This window comes from Trichechus manatus, unplaced genomic scaffold, assembly GCF_000243295.1.
Source record: "Trichechus manatus latirostris isolate Lorelei unplaced genomic scaffold, TriManLat1.0 scaffold00028, whole genome shotgun sequence".
In the NCBI taxonomy this organism is placed as follows: domain Eukaryota; kingdom Metazoa; phylum Chordata; class Mammalia; order Sirenia; family Trichechidae; genus Trichechus; species Trichechus manatus.
Window position 1 is genome coordinate 7,486,733 of NW_004443964.1, and position 17,865 is coordinate 7,504,597.

Genomic DNA, 17,865 nt, shown 5'->3' on the forward strand with positions numbered 1-17,865 from the left:
GTGTGTGTGTGTGTGTGTGTGTGTGTGTGTGTGTGTGTGTGTATGCGCATGTGTATACACTTATCACTTACTTTGTGAACTACCTTAAGTAAATTCTAACTTCCAAAACGGCGGCCCATATCACCTTAAACGTGGACAGGGTCTTTCTCTGAGGCTCGCTGGTATTTTCTCAGAGCACAGAAACCGATGGTGACATTAAGAACGTGTAACACAGGGGAGGCAACTCTGCTGGGGAAGAAACACGTGAGCACCATGTGGAACATTCCAAAGCCCAGGCCTCCTGTTTAACCGATCTGGATTGCACAGCTGCTCCACCAGCACGAGACGCCGGGGAACCTTTGGGTCTACCTTTCCTCTCCAGGCAACTGAGTTTAGGACTCACCACAAGCTTGCCTCAGCCTGCAAGCACCTGCATGTCAACTATGAGAAGTTCAAATGCCCTGGCGACTCCGCTAGCTTCCCTCCTAGCCCCCATCAGTTAGCCTCCCATGACCTCTTACCTCATGAAGCCCAGGAACACCAGCAGGACGAGGCTGACGAGCCAACCAGCAGCGGCAAAGGCCTTGGGCATGGTGAGTGCGCCCGTGCCCACGATGAGGTTGAACATGTACACCAGCCCAACCTGGAACCAATGTTAAGTGACACTCAGACCCAGAAATGAATGAACTTTCTCCCCTTGGCAGTGCCCAAGGATGACTCTGGGTGATAGCAAAACCACTGTGGCCAGAAGCGGGACTTCAGCTGGGAAGCAGGTAAGAAGGCAGAACCACACCTAGTCCTAAGGAGGTACGCTGGGAAGACGGATGCTGGAGAGGCCAGCATTAACACTCGGGCTACTACAATGTCCTCATGTGCTATTGCCTCTTCAAAAACGTCTCCGGTGATCAGTTGGATTCTCCATCTTGGCTATCCTCACCCCAACCTTTTGTATTGCTCAAAGCTGCGTCATAGATGTTAGCTCTTTGCTCAACTACACTGCAGCTTCCTGAGAACAGTGTCGTTTCTGGGGCACCTGGTACAATGATGAACACAATACGGACCTCAAGGAAACTTCCACGTTTCCAAGATCTCTGAGCACATGAATCAATCCCCATTCCTCCTCCCCAATCCCTGCCACGGTTCCTTGTTGACCTTCCCCTACCACTGACTCAGGTTGTTTTTTTAAGTGGGATATAGTTCACATTCTGTAAAATCCGCCCTTTTAAAGTGTTCGCTTCAGTGGTTCCCAGTATGTTCACCAGGTTGCACAACCATCTCTGTTATCGAATTCCATTTCATCACTCCCTATTCCCTCCCCACCCCAGCCCCTGGCAATCTCTATTCTACTCTCTGTCTCAGTAGATTTATTTATTCTGAAAGAGACTGTAGGATACACGGCCTTTGGTGTCTGCCGTCTTTCACTCAGCATAATGTTTTCAAGATTCACCCATGATGTGGCATGAATCAGCACTTCATTCCCTTTTAGAAATAGCTGAGTGACATTCCATTGTATGGACAGACCACATTCATTTATCCATTTATCTGTTGACGGGCATTGAGGCTGTTTCCACTTTTTGGCTATTATGAATAAAAGCTGTTATAAACATTCATATGTAAGTTTTTGTGTGGACATACGTTTTCACTTCTTTTGGGTACAGACCTGGGAAAGCAGCCCCGGTGGCACAACGGTTAAGTGCTTGGCTGCTAACTGACAGCTTGGTTGTTTGAACCCATCCAATGGCTCCGCAGGAGAAAAGACCCAGTGATCTGCTCCCATAAAGATTACAGCCTAGGAGTCTGAATGAGACAGGAGGAACTCTGGAAAGCACGGCCCCCAGATTCTCTATCAGCCCAGAGCTAAAACAATTTCTGAGGCTAACTCTTCAGATAGGGATTAGACTGGACTGTGGGGCATAAAGTGATACTCGTGAGGAGTGTGCCTCTTAGCTCAAGTAGATACAAGAGACTAAATGGGCAGCTTCTGTCCGGAGGTGAGATGGGAAGGCAGAGAGGGTTAGGAGCTGGTTGAATGGACATGGGGAATCAGGGGAGGAAAGAAGGAGTGCGCTGTCACAGTATGGGGAGAGCAATTAGAGCCACGTAACAATGTATAAATCTTTGTATGGGAGACTAACTTGTAATGTAAACTTCATTTAAACTACAGCAATAAAAAAAAAAAAAAAAGATTACAACCTAGGAAACCCTCGGGGGCAGTTCTACTCTGTTACACAGGGTCACTATGAGTCAGAATTGACTCAAAGGCACACAACAACAACAGATCTGGGAGAGATTGCTGGGTCACTGACTTCAAGCTTGAAACGTAACTCTAATTCAAAACAACTGTACTCGAACTCAGTTTATTACAATGATGCATTTTTCAAGATCTCAACCATGAAATTCCTTCCTCTGGCCCAACCCCTGCTCTTTTACAGCCCCTTCCTCTCATTCCCTCTGCACCTCCTGGGTTCTCACCGTGACTTCTGGTCCCACGAGCCCTCCCACCCGAGAAGGCCACCCCTGCTGGCATCCTCTGCATTCTCTCCCAGTTCAGTCAGCTATTTCCATGGAGCACTCACTGCCCAGCTTCCCTCACCCTCACCTTGCCCTTGGATAAGACCCTACTCCTGCTTTCTCCACGCCCTGATATTAAGTTGCTAGGGTTCCCGGAAATGCTCTTTTCTTCTGTAATTACAATGACTAGTCACACAACTAATTAAAGCTTCCTCCAGCTGAGGCCCAGCAGCACCAGATTATTCCTCACCCAAGGACTCCATAGGGTTTCCCACAAAACTGCTCAAAGCCTTACTCTCCAAGCTCCCAGATCCATGACCTCTGTCACTCTCAGATGAAGGCCCAGCTCCTATTTGATGGACATGACCAAGGCCATCTGACAAGAGCTCCCAAGGCCACACTCCTTCCTGGCCCAAAATCTACCGTCTCTGCACCCTCCCCACCCTCCTCCCTGCTTCTCTGTGAGGAACACGTGTCCTTCCTCCTTCCAGAATTCTCTCCTCCCTCATGCCTTCAAAGGAGCCCTGGTGGCACAGTGGTTAAACGCTTGGCTGCTAACCAAAAGGTCGGTGGTTCAAACCCACTAGCCACTCTGCAGGAGAAAGGATGTGGCAGTCTGCTTCCATAAAGATTGTTGTTGTTGTTGTTAGGTGCCGTCGAGTTGGTTCCAAACCATAGCAACCCTATGTACAACAGAATGAAACACTGCCCGGTCCTGCGCCATCCTCACAATTGTTGCTATGTTTGAGCCCATTGTTATAGCTACTGTGTCAATCCATCTCGTCAAGTGTCTTCCTCATTTTTGCTGACCCTCTACCTTACCAAGCATGACGTTCTTCTCCAGGGACGGGTCCCTCCTGATAACACGTCCAAAGTATGTGAGACAATATCTCGCCATCCTTGCTTCCAAGGAGCACTCTGGCTATACTTCTTCCAACACAGATTTGTTCATTCTTCTGGCAGTCCGTGGCATATTCAATATTTTCTGCCAATACCATAATTAAAGGTATCAATTCTTCTCCGATCTTCCTTATTCATTGTCCAACTTTCCCATGCATGTGAAACCACTGAAAATAACATGGCTTGGATCAGGCTCACCTTAGCTTCAAAGCGACATCTTTGCTTTTTGACACTTTAAAGAGGTCCTTTGCAGCAGATTATCCCAAGTCAATATGTCATCTGATTTCCTGACTGCTGCTTCCATGGGCATTTATTGTGGATCCAAGTAAAATGAAATCCTTGACAACTTCAGTGTTTTCTCCATTTATCATGATGTTGCTTATTGGTCCAGTCGTGAGAATTTTTGTTTTCTTTATGTTGAGGTGTAATCCATACTGAAAGCTGTAGTCTTTGATCTTCATCAGTAAGTGTTCAAGTCGTCTTCATTTTCCGCAAGCAAGGTTGTGTCACCTGCATAACATAGGTTATTAATAAGTCTTTCTCCAGTCTGATGCCCTGTTCTTGTTTATATATTCCAGCTTCTCTGATTATTTGCTCAGCATACAGAATGAGTAAGTATGGTGAAAGGATACAACCCTGATGCACACCTTTCCTGATTTCAAACCACGCAGTATCCCCTTGTTCCATCTGAATGACTGCTATTGGTTTGTGTACAGGTTCCACATGAGCACCATTAAGTGTTCTGGAATTCCCATGCGTCGCAATGTTATCCATAATTTGTTATGATCCACACAGTTAAATGTCTTTGCATAATCAATAAAACACAGGTAAACATAAAGATTACAGCCTAGAAAACCCAAAGGAGCAGTTCTACCCTGTCCTATAGGGTTCCTATGAGTCAGAATTGACTTATCAGCAACGGGTTTTCATGCCTTTCATTTCTCTCCCCACTTACTCCTCCCCTCAGCCTACAAACTTCCTCAACACCTTTAAAATATCACCCTTTTACTTTCCCTTTCTTAGTAAACTCACTGAAGAAGCAATCTACATCCTCTTCCTCCATTTCCAAGTTCCTGCACTTTGTGGTTTCCGTCTCCATAACTCTCGTGAAACTGCGCTGTTAAGAATCACCAATGACCTCCTATTTGCCAAATCCAACGACTTTCTCGGTCTTCATTTTCTTTCTTACGCTTCTGATCTTAGCTGTCTCTTTTTCTCTCTAGCTATCTTTTCCTCAGCAACTTGGTCCAATCCCAGGGCTGCAACTACCACGGCTGAACCAACCTCTCTCCAGCCGCCTGCTGGTTGCCTCCTCTGAACAGCCCATCAGGGCCTCTGCATCCTCCCTTCCCCTCCACATCCCAGCGCGACTCATTTAACTTCAGGGGTGTCTTGTGCGGCCACCTCTGGTCCTATTCTCATGTACAATTCAAGTTCATCATTTCGAGCCTGGACAATTGCAGCAGATTCCTAACGGCTCTGCCTGGATTCTACCAAATCGGTTGACTCGTAGCTTGCTTTACCATCTCTTTCTGATGATTAAAAACAAAAACTAAAACCACCTCATCTCTGGGAACACCCACCCATCTCTCACCTCACCTCCCCAGTATTAGAGACATGCACTTTTCTATATTTCAAAATTTTCCCAAGACAACCATGTGCTGAATTTGTGGCGAGGAACACACAAATGGAGGCCCCTTCTCCCAGACTCAGTCAGTTCCCTCCTCCCCCAAAGCATGAAGAAATCGGAGTATGGAGCATCAGCTACCATTCTGGGGCCCTTAGCTAGAGGGGAAGGAGGGACTGGACAGTAGGTAGCGATGGACTGGCTCCCAGCAGATGTTGGACTTCCTATCCAGAAAGGAGAAAGTTCTGTCCATAGTACATTTATGCTCTGATCAGAGCACAGAGCACCAACTCCTCTGTGCCTCCTCCCCAACTCAACTCCTACCAGCCTCGAAGGCCCATTCAAATGCTATGCCCACCATGAAGCCCTTCCCAGCTTCCCAAATTCATCACAATCCCTGAAGCAGTAACACTTCTCATAGCCTATCCTGGGTTTCAGATGCTGCTATATTGATCTTTTCCCCATGACTAATCTGAGGCTCTTCCTAGCCGTGGCCTGTGTATCCCTTCTCTTTGCCTAGCACAGAGCCTGCATATAGGAACACTCAATCGATGCGATGGACCCTGCTCAGACGCTCTCCAACCCGAGTCTGGACTTATCTGTCCAGTTTTAAATATCGCGCTTCCAGTTTTCTTCTACGGACACATCCCAGAGGGATTAAAACAACTTTGAATCATCTTCCTAGAGCACTTGTTTAGATCACAACATTACAATGACATGAGTCCCCTGCTGGAAGTCATGGTTCCGGGACGTAATGCTAGAATAATTTTGAGAGTGGCAGCCGGGTGAGAAACAGGATATACAACCCACCACTGGCCTCCCCAACTGAAAGCCCCCAGCTCTGGCTTTTCACACGTGACTGTGTCTCTAACAAACTCATTTTTACTTTTGCTGTAGTTAATTCAATCACTGGCACTTTGCGGCTGGTGTGTATAAGTGCAGGAACGGATTACTTAGCTAGTCCAGCAGTCTGCCCGTTCACTCATTTATTCAACAACAATGACCGAGTGCCTTCCTTGGGCCAGGGCCTGTGCTTGGAGCTAAGGATGCAAGACAGACACGGGCCTTGACCTCATGGAGCACATTCTAGAAGGAGACAGAAATAGTGATGGTTCTGAGCCAGAAGTTTCATGGGAAATTAAACAGTACAGGAGGCATTTGTAAATCCAGGGATGCCTGAAGGTCTTGGAATGTAAAAGTTAAAGGTCTATTGTAGATCTGGGTTTCTCAGCCTCTGCACTATTGATGTTTTGGGGCCAGATACTTGTTTGTGGGGAGAGGGGAGCTGTCCTTGCGCTGTAGGATGTTTAGCAGCATCCTTGGCCTCTACCCACTAGATGCCAACAGCAGACCCAGCCCCACAGTCCTGACCATCAAAACTGCCGCCAGACATTGTCAAATGTCCCCACGGGGCACGGCTGCTCCCCCACCCCCGCCCTTGGAGAACCACTGCTATAGAGAGACATGGCAAAATAAGCACACTTCCAAACAAACTTCAAACAAATCTGAGCAAAACTGAACCATTTCAAACTTTAGAAAGACGTTAATTCGGGATAAACCGTTGGCAGTTGGGAGCTGAAACGGGTGATCGCAGTTGTCTTGCTTTGTTGCTGTCTTACACTTGCAAAGCCTGCACTCTGCACCCACCGGGGCTCAGGGACCCTGGAGGATGATGCAGGACGTCTTTACTGGCAAGAGTGCAGTCCTCTGTTCCTGCAGTAAAGGCAATCAGTAGGGACTGGCCACAGGAGTGGGCACGTGGAAGCAGGGAAGCCAGAAAGAACGGAGCCGCAGGCAGGTCACAAGGAGCTGCAAGGACGGAGGAAAAAGAAGGAGACGTGCTGTTCTGCTGGCTACATGGCAGTTCTGTGGGGCCAGTCTCCTGGGAAGTGAAGTGGTGGAAAGCTGGGGAACAAAGCCCCACTGCAGTCTCAATAAAGAATACCTATGCATGCTGTGGAGTCCTGGTGGTGCAGTGGTTAAGTGCTGGGCTGCTAACCGACAGGTCAGTGGTTGAAACCCAGCAGCCACTCCACGGAAGAAAAATGTGGCAGTCTGCTTCCGTAAAGACTGCAGCCTTGGAAACCCTATGGGGCAGTTCTCCTCTGTCCTATAGGGTCGCTACAAGTCACAATAGACACTACAGCAACGAGTTTTAACACGTATACATGCCGTGTCCCTGGGTGGCGCAAATGGTTAACACTCTCAGCTGCTCACTGAAAGGGTAAAGGTTCACGCCCATCCAGAGGAGCTCGGAAGAAAGGCCTGGAAATCTACTTCCAAAAAAATTAGCCATTAAAAACCCTATGGAGCATGGCTGTACTCTGACACACATGGGGTTGCCATGAGTTGGAGCTGACCCAACAGCAGCTGGTTTTATAGAGGCTGTGGCTGCTGTAGGCTAAACCAAGTTCCCTCCCAATTCTCCACCTGGGGAAGGCACCTTCCCTGCTCCTTGCTCCTCTGTGCTCTAGGGAGTTCAGTGCAGCATTCTCTCTGCCTCACCTCCAACTGGGTGGCCTCTCTCACAGATGTGCACAGGGCAGCAGTCACAGTAGCTTCCTCTCTGCCAGCTGCTGAAGGAAACAGAAAGCAGCCGAGCTGCAGAAGCAATGCTAGGATTTAAGGCTGTGAAACAAGGGCTGGGTTCTTCGAAAGCACCAGCAACGATCTTCAGCAAGAACCGCTGGCGGGCGGTATTGCCAGCAGCTGACCCTATTGGAGGCCTTGGTCCACCTTATCCTCTATTTTGAGCCACTTCAGTCCTGAGCTCCCTCTAAGCAGGGAGCGAGGCATGCCTGTCCTGAGGTCATTTACAGGGAGACATACAGCCAGAATCATGTCCCTGTGTCCAGCGCTATCCCCGAGCGGGTTTGGCATCTGAGCCTGCTGCGAGGTTAACCTGCCCGTTACAAATATTACGGGCAGAATAATTCAAGCAAACATCCGTGGCACCCCTGAAGGGGAAAAGAATGCACAATGGGGCAACGGCAAGCTTGGAGAGGCTCTGTCTCGGGAACGACCAGGTTATGGGCTGGTGCACATTCAGGAACGAAGAAGCACCCAGAATCCCGGGCTCTCCGAGCAGCACACAGAAGATAAACTGAGCATGTGTGAATGTGTGTGCAGGTGTAACATAGACCCAGGACTGTGAGAAATCAATCATTCTAATTGTTCTAATTGCACACTCCACCAAACTGCAAATGGAAGTCTCTACTTTCACTGCCTCCCGCACCAGCCAAGACTATAAAAGTTGTGCAATCTAAAATTCAGCTGAAGACCAAAGAAGCCTCAAACTGCCGAGGTTGGCAAAACCCAGAATCAACAGCTGTCGATCACTGTCCATCTGAAAGACAGCACACTTTGCTAGCAACCCTGACATCAATATCATAAACAATTAGCCAGTCAGTTTTATGTAGAATAATTCAAGCTACAGCAAACATCTGTGGCACCCCTAAAGGGGAAAAGAACGCACAATGGGGCAATAGCAAGCTTGGGAGAGGCTGTGTCTTGGGAACGACCAGGTTATGGGCTGGTGCACATTCAGGAATGAAGAAGCACCCAGTATCCCAGGGTCCCCAAGCAGCCGGAGCACAGTGCTGCCCATCTTGTGCTGACCTGGGGAACGCAGAGCAGCACCTGCAGGAAAGTCAGTTCCCAGCTTACCTGGGTTCAGTGCGTGATGAGCTTTACACCCTTTTCCTGCTTTCAGTGGGACCAAGAATCATTTTCCCAGGGTGGCAAACACCACTGCCGTCAATTCTGACTCACAGTGACCCCATATGACAAAGCAGAACTGCCCCAAAGGGTTTCTAAGGCTTTAAATCTTTATGGAAGCAGACTGCTACATCTTTCTCCCACGGAGCAGCTGGTGGGTATGAACTGTTAACCTTTGGTTAGCAGCCGAGCGCTTAACCACTGTGCCACCAGCGCTCCTTTCCCAGGTGGCAGAGTTAAGGCGATCTTAAGAAAAAGGCATCTCCTCTCCTGAAAACCCTGACCGCTACCTCCTGGTGAGTGTCACCTCATCCCCAACACTCCCCACCCTCCCCTACAGCTCTCCTCACCAGCAGATGAGAAGATAGGCACCTGTCGACAGCAGACACCCAGAGGCGGCCCTCAAACACAGATCAACAAAACTAAACATCTAAGAAATGGAGGGAAATAAAAAAAGCAGAGGGTGCGGACGCTTCAGGCCTAACCGCCCCATTTCTTGTGGGCACACGACTGCTCCAACACTGAAGGCCCAAGAAATCCGGCTGTATAGTTTTTTCCTTCCCAAAACTCAGTCCGAGAAATGACGCATTTCCTTATCTCTGAGTTTACGTATGTTGTAAGAAAAGGCAGGAAGTTTTCATGGACATGTTAGCCATTTCATTGCTGATACCAAGAGGGGGCTTACGCAATCCCACAGATGAGAAGGACCCTATTCACTCCGTTCCAAAACTCAAGAAAGACTTCTGATGAATTACAGAAGGGAAGGAAGCTCTTTAGCTCCTTTAGTGCAGCACCCAGATAGCCCCGACCCAGCAGGACGCCCTAGTGTGAGGAAGGCCTTTTTCTCAGCTGTTCTCAGGGATACTTCCTCATCCATTACACCGCAGCTCTAGAGTCTGCAAAGCAAGCAGAAACAGAGCAGGGATTCCAAGACTAGGAAGGGAGGTGCAGAGCAGGGCAGCTGGTTAAGGCAGGGTAAATTCCAGAAGGGAGCCCTGGGTGGTTCAAATGGTTAACACACTCAGCTGCTAACTGAAAGGCTGGAGGTTTGAATCCAACCAGAGGAGCCTCAGAAGGAAGGCCTGGCGATCTACGTCTGAAAAACCAGAGACTGCAAACCCTATGGAGCGCTCTTCTACTCTGACACACATGGGGTCACCATGAGTCAGAGTGGACTCAATGGTAACAGTTTTTAAGTTCCAGAAGGAGGACTCTCGCTACTTAAGGCAGTATGCTTTCCTCTGGGATGCCTGGTAGCAGCATGAGTTAATCATTTGATTATTCCAACCCTCTAGCTACTGGTCTCGGCAAGTGGCCCCAGGGATATAACCATAACCAATCTTATATCACACACAGAAGAAAAACTGTGTGTGAATGTGTGTGCGGGTATAACACAGACCCAGGACTGTGAGAAATCAGTCATTCTAACTGTTCTAATCGCACGCTCCACCAAACTGCAAATGGAAGTCCCTGCGTGCTTTCACTGCCTCCCGCACCAGCCAAGACTATAAAAGTTGTGCAATCTAAAATTCAGCTGAAGACCAAAGAAGCCTCAAACTGCCGAGGTTGGCAAAACCCAGAATCAACAGCTGTCGATCACTGTCCATCTGAAAGACAGCACACTTTGCTAGTAGCCCTAACATCAACATAATAGTTAGCAAAGTCAATTTTATGCAGAGTAATTTAAGCTAAAGCAAACATCCCTGGCACCCCTGAAGACGGAAAGAAGGCGCAATGGGGTAACAGAGAGCTTGGGAGAGGCTCTGCCTTGGGAACAACCAGGTACATGTTCAGGAACGAAGAAGCACCCAATATCCCAGGCTCCCCAAGCAGCCCAAGCCGGGTGCTGCCCATCTTGCACACTCTCTGATAAATATCTAAGAAGTGAACAAACCCAAGGCTGTTTTAACACATCCTGAGCCTCGACATCAGCAGTGAGGCTGCTGCTGGTCCCGCTCCCTGCAGCGTGTACTCAGGCAGCCCAGGCGCTGCACTTCTCTAGCAGCCAGGAGCCTGGCTGTGGACAAACCCTGGGTGGAAAAGTAAAACTCACGTAGGGAGAATAAAGCTCCCCGGTCTCTGTGATTTCACCCGCCATCTTCAGAAGTGAAGAAAGGTCCAGCAGCCAAGGTTCCTTCTGTGCAGGGGCCGCGGGGCTGCAGCTTCCACCACCTAAAATGAAAGAGCAGACTTAATCTTGGTAATGGACCTGGATGGGGGTGGGGTGGAGGACAGAGGTTTGCAGACCCACCCACACACCTCGTACCCCTTTATCACAGACACTCACTGCCTCAATTACCTGTTACAAGATGCCCTAGAGAGAAAGGTATCCCTGACTGAAATCAGGGTGTTCCTTTCCGTTTTTCCCTTGCTGTGCGGGTCAATGCTCTGCTTACAGCCTGCGTGCATTCAATGCTGCTCAGAGTTCAAGTGAGGGAAGGGGCCTCATGCCATTAAGTCTCACTGGCACGATAGCCTCCTTCACACAACTCTGAGGGGCTCTCCCCGTTTGAGTCCAGGAACAGAAGGTTCACTACCTCAAAAGGCAGCCCAAGTGGCTGTCTTCCCCCTCTGCCTGCGCCGACAAGTTGATGGCTTTCCTTGGTCGTCCCTCCAACTCAACTCCTTGCCACAAAGCCTCTCCTTTTTAACAGGGCCTCCGCTCCCCACCCCCATCCAGCCTTCTGTCCTGCATAGGGTTCTCCCATGCCCAGCCTTCCTCTCGTCTCAAGAGCCCCGCTCCCAGCCTCTCCCTCTCTTTCTCTCTCCCTCCCGGAGAAGCCCGAAGTCTGGCATCGCCCCGTCCCACCTGTCTCGCCCGACACCTGCAACGCAGCGCGCTCCGGCCAGCCGCCGGCGCCACCGGCCCCTCCGCTGCTGCCGGCGCCAGCTGTCCCGCACCAACCTTCGCCACGCGCATGCGCCTGCGTCCGGCGCCCATCTTTTCCGCACGCGCCTAGGGCGGGATGGAGCGCGTTGATTGGGCTCCTCGCAGAGGAGGGACCGGGATTGGACCCTGGTAGCTCCCGTATGTGTGGCGGAAGTGGGAGATGATGCTCTTCTCTGCGCATGCGGGAGGTGGCGGACGTGGTCCAGTACGGATAGCGTGGCTAGTTGGTTCGTCCCTTTTGCTCTGGACGTGTCAGTCTGCTGATAGTGGATGTGAACTTGGCAGTTGAGGCCCTACCGTGATTAGGGGTCGAGAAGAGCAGCCTACGCAAAGGGGAGGGTCTGAGGAGTTAAGCCGGCCTCACCCTACAGTGGTCTGGGCGATCCGGTTTGGGAGGCGGGCCAAAGGGAGGGCCAGAGCCGAGGGGGTGGTCGCCGGGAGAGGGCTTGTAAATAGACTCAAAGTAGGACTGAAAGTTGAGGCTAGGGTGAAGCTTCTGCTTGGGGCTAGTGATGCTAGTTCTGGAGAATGGGGTGGAAACTTCTTTGGAGTGCGAGTTAAGGGCTGTTTAATTATCCTTAACCAGCCCGGTTCCTCTTCTTGCAAGGGGTTTAGAGTCCTTGTTCTCTGAAGTGTTTGGAGGGAAAGAGGGAGACCCTTCTTGTGTGCCATTGAGTCATTTCCGACTCGTAGCGACCTTATGGGACAGGGTAGAATGGCCCCATAGGTTTTCCTAGGCTGTAATCTTTATAGGGGCGGATCACCAGGTCTTTTCTCCCGCGGAGCCTCTGGTAGGTTGGAACCATTAACCTTTCCGTTAGCAGCCAAGTGCTTAACCATGGCGCCACCAGGGCTCCGCATCTCTGCAGGAGTTTAGCAAATACAGAACCCGGACTCCCACCCTAAGTAGGAGGAAACTCCTGGTCCTGAAGTCTGCCCTTGCCACCCGCAGGCTGCCACTATTATGTTGTTGAATCAGAACACCTTGCTGCTGGGGAAGAAGGTGGTCCTGGTGCCCTACACCTCAGAGCATGTGCCCAGGTAACTAGTCCTGCCTGATATGGGCACAGCTGCACCCTTACTCAGCGCTGTGTTCGCCCCCCTCCTAGGCACAGGGAGGAGGGTCAGCCTTTCTTAGGCCAAATCTCAGAGGCTGTTTCCCCTGAGAAGGGGAAGCGTTGGTTGTGAGAAGTAACAACATACAGGAAAAAGTGAAGGCTGAGGCAGAGGAATATGACTTCCCTGGAAGAAGTTGCTCATCTCTCTGTTTTCCCTTTCACCCTCTCAGCTTCGTTTTTGACCTTCAGCAAGGAATTATTTTACATAAACTAAACGTGTGCAAAAAAGAAAACAATTTTTTATAATTTAGGGTAGTCTCGGGCCATCCCTATGCCCCTGCAGATACCACGAGTGGATGAAATCTGAGGAGCTGCAGCAGCTGACAGCCTCAGAGCCGCTGAGCCTGGAGCAGGAGTACACAATGCAGCGCAGCTGGCGAGAGGATGCTGACAGTGAGGAGCAGAGCCCAGGCTGGTGGTGGCTGGCAGCGCTGGCGGCAGTGGGAGGGCTGACTCCACAGGCAGTCTCCAGGTTCCCTCCCTTCCTTACTGCTAGACAAAGATCTCCTTCCCGGGGCCACACAAGCTTCATGAAAAGCCTAGAAGGTGCCAGAAACCCTGGTACTCTCCTGCCCACTGAAGCCAGTCCCTGTGGCTGATGCTTCTCTCCTCTCCACCCTGCAGCAGGCCTGGAAGGATTCAGACAAACGAAAGGATCTTGGGTTCTGGCTGTGGCTGCTCCTCTTTGGGTCCCCTGGTCCTGAAAGCACAGTTGCTCTTTGGAGAAGGTTGTGTTTTTCTGCATGAGGCAGATCTGAGGCTTGTAATGAGCTACAGAAAGCTCTGGGCCCCCTTTTCTCCTGTCAGACGCAGAGGACAGTGTTCTGCAGTTCCCTGGCTTGGTAGAAACGTGGTCCTCATCTCCCTCCTTTGGGGAGTGTAGGGACAACCTGTCCCCTCTCTCCTTAGAGTGTACCTTCATCATTTTGGATGCAGAGAAATGGCAGGCCCAGCCAGGCGTCACCGAAGAGAGCTGTATGGCAGGCGATGTGAACCTCTTCCTCACAGATCCAGGGGACCCCGCCGTGGGGGAGATCGAGGTCATGATTGCGGGTTCGTTTCACTTGGCCCTGCCTCCCCTCCCTTCTGGCCCTCGGCACTGCTAGGCCTTCAGCTTGCTGGGGCTCGTGAAGCACTCGGACCTCAGTGGGATGCTCTGTGTGGATGAGCGTGGACCTGCCTGGGGCAGGCTGCTTGCCTGGATCCCACTAGCCCTGTGTTTGTCACTTTATTCCCATCTTAAGCTTAGGTGTGAACTTAACCTTTGGTTTTTGGGTCTTCCAAATTCAGTCTGCCCATCCTTGGGGGAGGGGGGAACCCTCCAAAGAGAAATGATCTTCCCTGGAGCATTTCCTGTGCTATGGGAAGGGCCCCTGTAGCCTCTGCTTCCTTCTTGGTCCTCAGCCTTCCCATTAGAGGCTATTGGCTGTTCTCACTGAGGCACCAGACTGAGGGCTAAGGGAGTCAGCCTTGGAGTTAGACTACAGGGGTTCCAAGCTGTGAGACCTTGGCTGAGTCATTTAACTTCTCCGTGCCCATTTCCTTTTCTGCTAAACAGTATTAGCAGTAACAGCTTCTCAGAGTTGTTGTGAGGGTTAGATGAGATTGTGTCAAGTGTCTAAATCCGAGCCTGCCCCGGTAGTGTTGCTATTGTTGTTAGGGGCCCTTGAGTTGATTTCGACTCATAGAGACCTCATGTGACAGGGTAGAACTGCCCTGTAGGGTTTCTTAGGCTATAATCTTTATGGAAGCAGATCGCCAGGTCTTTCTCCTGGGGAGCTATTTGGGGGGTTGGAAACTTTTGGTTAGCAGCTGAGTGCTCAACTGTTTGCATTGCTAGGGCTCCTCAGCCCCCAGTGTTAGCTGTTGTTATTGCTGCTTTGTCTCCCAGAGCCCAGCTGCAGAGGCCGGGGGTTTGGCACTGAGGCTGTTCTCATGATGATGTCTTACGGTAAGTGTGGGGAGAAGCGGCCAGGCCCCGGGTGAGGGCCGGGGCATGTTAGGAGGGAGACTTCTCCAGGCTTGGAGGTGGGGGGCAGGCAACAGGTGCCTCCATTGCACACTGCGTGGGGAGCCAGGGCTTGGTTGGGGGGTGGGAGGGGCCGGAGCCTTCATTCTGCTGCTCACCCCTCTCTGGTCTCCTCGGGGAGGAGTCACCAAGCTAGGTCTGACCAAGTTTGAGGCTAAAATCGGGCAAGGAAATGAACCGAGCATCCATCTGTTCCAAAAACTTCACTTTGAGCAGGTAAGGACGTCACGGGGGGCTGGCAGGTGGGGATGGGGCGGGGCCTGTCTCTGTGGTGGGCTGGGGTGGGGCTGGCATTTGTGGCTGTAACTTGGTGGGCTTTGCTCTCCGGGCTTCCGTAGGTGGCTGTGAGCAGCGTCTTCCAGGAGGTGACGCTCAGACTGGCTGTGAGTGAGCCGATGCGGCAGTGGCTGCTGGAGCAGACCAGCCACGTGGCAGAGAAGCCGTACAGAGCTGGGTCAGCCGAGCCCCACTGACAGCTGGGCCTCATGGGCAGCTGGCGTGTGGATGGGACGTCGGGACTACATGCTCCAAAGGCCAGAACCCAGCCACAGGAGATGGATGTATGGGGTCTCAGGGCCAGTGCTGCTGGTGCATCCCCAGGCTGGAAATAACCCTTTAGGACCCAGGCCCCTCCGACTCTGGACTTGCCTTTGCCTCCCTCAGGCTGGTGGTGTGGCCAAGCCCGACTCCCAGCCAGACCTGGACTCAGACTAGGAACCTGCAGTAGATGTATGAAACCACAGGAGGAGTCAGGGTGGACGTGGGAACCAAGGTTACAGGGGGCCTGGAGAATGGATGGGGCAGACAGGGCCTCCCTGTCTGGTGAAAGGCCGGGGGAGGCCCTGGCAGGAGTAAAGCACATGGCAGGCCTGCTTCTCGCTTTCTTATTCTGCCATGTGGAGACAGGAGGCCCCATCTCGGAGTGTGTGGAGGTGTGGACAGGGCTGGCTCTGTCCTGTTGTCGTGTAGAAGCAGGCAGGGTGGGGACGCAGGGTGGTGTGGAAGCCAGGGACCTAGGCTCTGGAAGGACAGACAGGCTGCTCAGAAAGGGGGCAAGTGGCCTTCCTCCCTTCTCTTTAGAGCTGGTTTTGAGTGTAGAGGAGGAAGGAAGAAGTTACCATTGGAGACAGCTCCGTGTGACAAGTCCCCGGTTGGTGAGGTGCGGCCTCCAGCTCAGTGGCAGGGGCTGTGGGAAGAAGCCTCAGTGGGGCCTTGAGCAGGAGGGGTTCGGTGCCCCCTCCCTGGGCCTCCTCTCCGAGCAGCTGCACATCTGGCAAGGCCACGCGGGGGCAGCGGAGGCACAGGCTGGGAAGGCCAGGCTGCCTGTCAACTGTCTGCCCGTCACTTAAGACGTGGGGCTGGGCAGGTCTCCCTGGCCTAGCTGAGGTGGCCGACACCCTCAGGTTTCTATCCTACATCCCACCCCGGTCACAGTTTGCCCACAGTTTGCCGAGGCGTCAAGAAAGGCCAGGCATGTTCTTAAAAGCCAGTCAAGGAAGAGACCCTGGAGGGCACGTAGGGCTTTTTCGAGAGTCCCTGGCTGGTGGAGACAGTTAAGCGCTTGTCTAGCCGGAAGGCTGGCAGTTTGAACCACTCAAGGATTCTCGGAAGACCTGGCAAATCTGCTTCTGAAAGGTCACGGTCATGAAAACCTTCTGAAGCACAGTTGTACTCTGCACACCTGGGGCTGCCGTGAATCAGTCAACTTGATGGCAGCCAGCAACAGGGTGTTTTCAAGCTCGGGAAACAGTCCCAGATAAAGAAGGTGACTTGCCCAGGGTCCCCCTGCTTGTTGTGGCACAGCCAGAACTGCTCTGCCCCTGGCTTCCAGGCCCTGGCATTGCGTGCTAGACAAAGATGCAGGTGATAGTCTACGCAGGTGAGAAGCAGTAGAACCGTGCCTAACATCAAAGCTCCACTCGCTGTGGCCCCCTCTGTACTGTGCTCCCCAGCCATAGGAGTTCCCTCCAAGCCACCTGTCCCTTCCTCCTGTCTTTAGCTGTCGGAGTCAAAGTTCCCCCAGGGCTTCCCCCACAAGGCAGGCGAGGTAGGGAGGGGCCTCCACAGCCCTGTGGGGCAATCCTTAGGCCTGCTCCACCTGTGTGGAGGCGTCTGTCAGGGGTCAGAGAATAGAGGCGGGGTGGGGTAGGGACAGGCGAGGCACAGGCAGTGCAGGGGACAGGACGATTGGTACCAGGATAAGGGATTTGAATGGTTTCATGCTAGTGGAATCCCAGCCCTAATGAGCTGAGATGGACAGATAATGGCTGGCTTCTCTCTCAAGCCAAAGGTCCCCTTCCCAGTTCACTGTCTTCCATTTTTATGTGGCTTCTGAGTGGTCTTCTCGTAGGCTGGGCGGAAAGCAGCCTGGGGCGTTTCTCTGAACTCCTGCTCTTGACCCTATTGGCCCACCAGCCTCCATTCTCTCAGGCCACCCTGGCAGGGCTCCAAGATGTGGCCTCGGGCTAGAGGTACAAGCCAGCTGGGACCAAACTGGTTACCCTCCAGAGCTCTTGTGAAGGGACAGGGCATTTTGCCCTTGGAAAGTCCCCTCCACTCCACCTTGCTCTGCAGCATGTCCTGGAGCTTGGTGGACCTGGTTTGTTTTCCCTAAACCCTGGACAATTGCCCTCCAATTAGGTCAGCGGCCAGATAAGATAGTGTATCTGGCACCAGCTTAGGCCACCTCTGGGAATCCTGCACCCCACTGGCTGCAGGCAGAGATTAAAGCCAAATCCCTGCATTCCTAATTCTGCTCCATCCTGGGGTCCACACTCCAGCACTCCTGGGGTTAGAGCAGTCTCCCACAGACCTGAGACGGGAGTCTCAGCTCCCAGCCCACTGGGCCAGATAAGCACCCGACAGCAGAAGGACCCCCACCTGCACCAGTGCTAGACATGCGTTTGGACATGTGCACTGGCCAGAGGTGAAGCACAGGGAGCTGGGTGGATCCTGTTCCCACAGAGCTCCTGCACGTGGAACTCCTAGTGGCTCGTGGGCCAGGCACGTGGTTTCAAGGCTCTCTGGTTAAAGTCGCACATCTCCCGCTCCCCGGGCTTGGGGTGACAGAGCGCCCCAGATGGGCCTCTCTCTC

General features: G+C 52.0%; 2 protein-coding genes across 5 annotated transcripts in view; one reads left to right on the top strand and one right to left on the bottom strand.

Annotated features, from left to right (window-relative positions):
* The window catches only part of TMEM104 (transmembrane protein 104), a 67,332-nt gene extending 55,689 nt beyond the window's left edge, over nt 1-11,643 (bottom strand). The window contains exons 1-3 of the mRNA XM_023729251.1: nt 11,544-11,643; nt 10,788-10,906; nt 501-622 (exon numbers count right to left, since the gene is read on the bottom strand). Coding sequence (XP_023585019.1) covers nt 501-622; nt 10,788-10,832 — 167 coding nt within the window. The 5' untranslated portion in view covers nt 10,833-10,906; nt 11,544-11,643. The remainder of the gene's footprint in view (nt 1-500; nt 623-10,787; nt 10,907-11,543) is intronic.
* Nucleotides 11,644-11,805: 162 nt separating this feature from the next.
* Nucleotides 11,806-17,670, top strand: NAT9 (N-acetyltransferase 9 (putative)). Of its 4 annotated transcripts, none has more exons than XM_023729253.1 (7): nt 11,806-11,851; nt 12,577-12,665; nt 13,026-13,135; nt 13,652-13,795; nt 14,634-14,693; nt 14,893-14,987; nt 15,110-17,670. In XM_023729253.1, the coding sequence occupies exons 2-7, from the start codon at nt 12,589-12,591 to the stop codon at nt 15,242-15,244; spliced, it is 621 nt and encodes a 206-aa protein (XP_023585021.1). In that variant the 5' UTR covers nt 11,806-11,851; nt 12,577-12,588; the 3' UTR covers nt 15,245-17,670. The 4 variants fall into 4 exon arrangements, with proteins under 4 accessions (XP_023585021.1, XP_023585022.1, XP_023585023.1 ...); XM_023729254.1 differs by having other exon boundaries at nt 11,840-11,851; nt 12,999-13,135; nt 13,679-13,795; nt 15,110-15,276; XM_023729255.1 differs by lacking the exon at nt 11,806-11,851 and having other exon boundaries at nt 12,378-12,665; nt 13,679-13,795.
* Nucleotides 17,671-17,865: the final 195 nt, after the last annotated feature.

Coding starts and splice junctions, on each gene's coding strand:
- NAT9 (XM_023729253.1), top strand. CDS start 12,589: ATGTTGTTGAATCAGAACACCTTGCTGCTGGGGAAGAAGGTGGTCCTG. Junction 13,796..14,633: donor GATCGAGGTCATGATTGCGG/GTTCGTTTCACT, acceptor TTTGTCTCCCAG/AGCCCAGCTGCAGAGGCCGG. Junction 14,694..14,892: donor TCTCATGATGATGTCTTACG/GTAAGTGTGGGG, acceptor CTCCTCGGGGAG/GAGTCACCAAGCTAGGTCTG.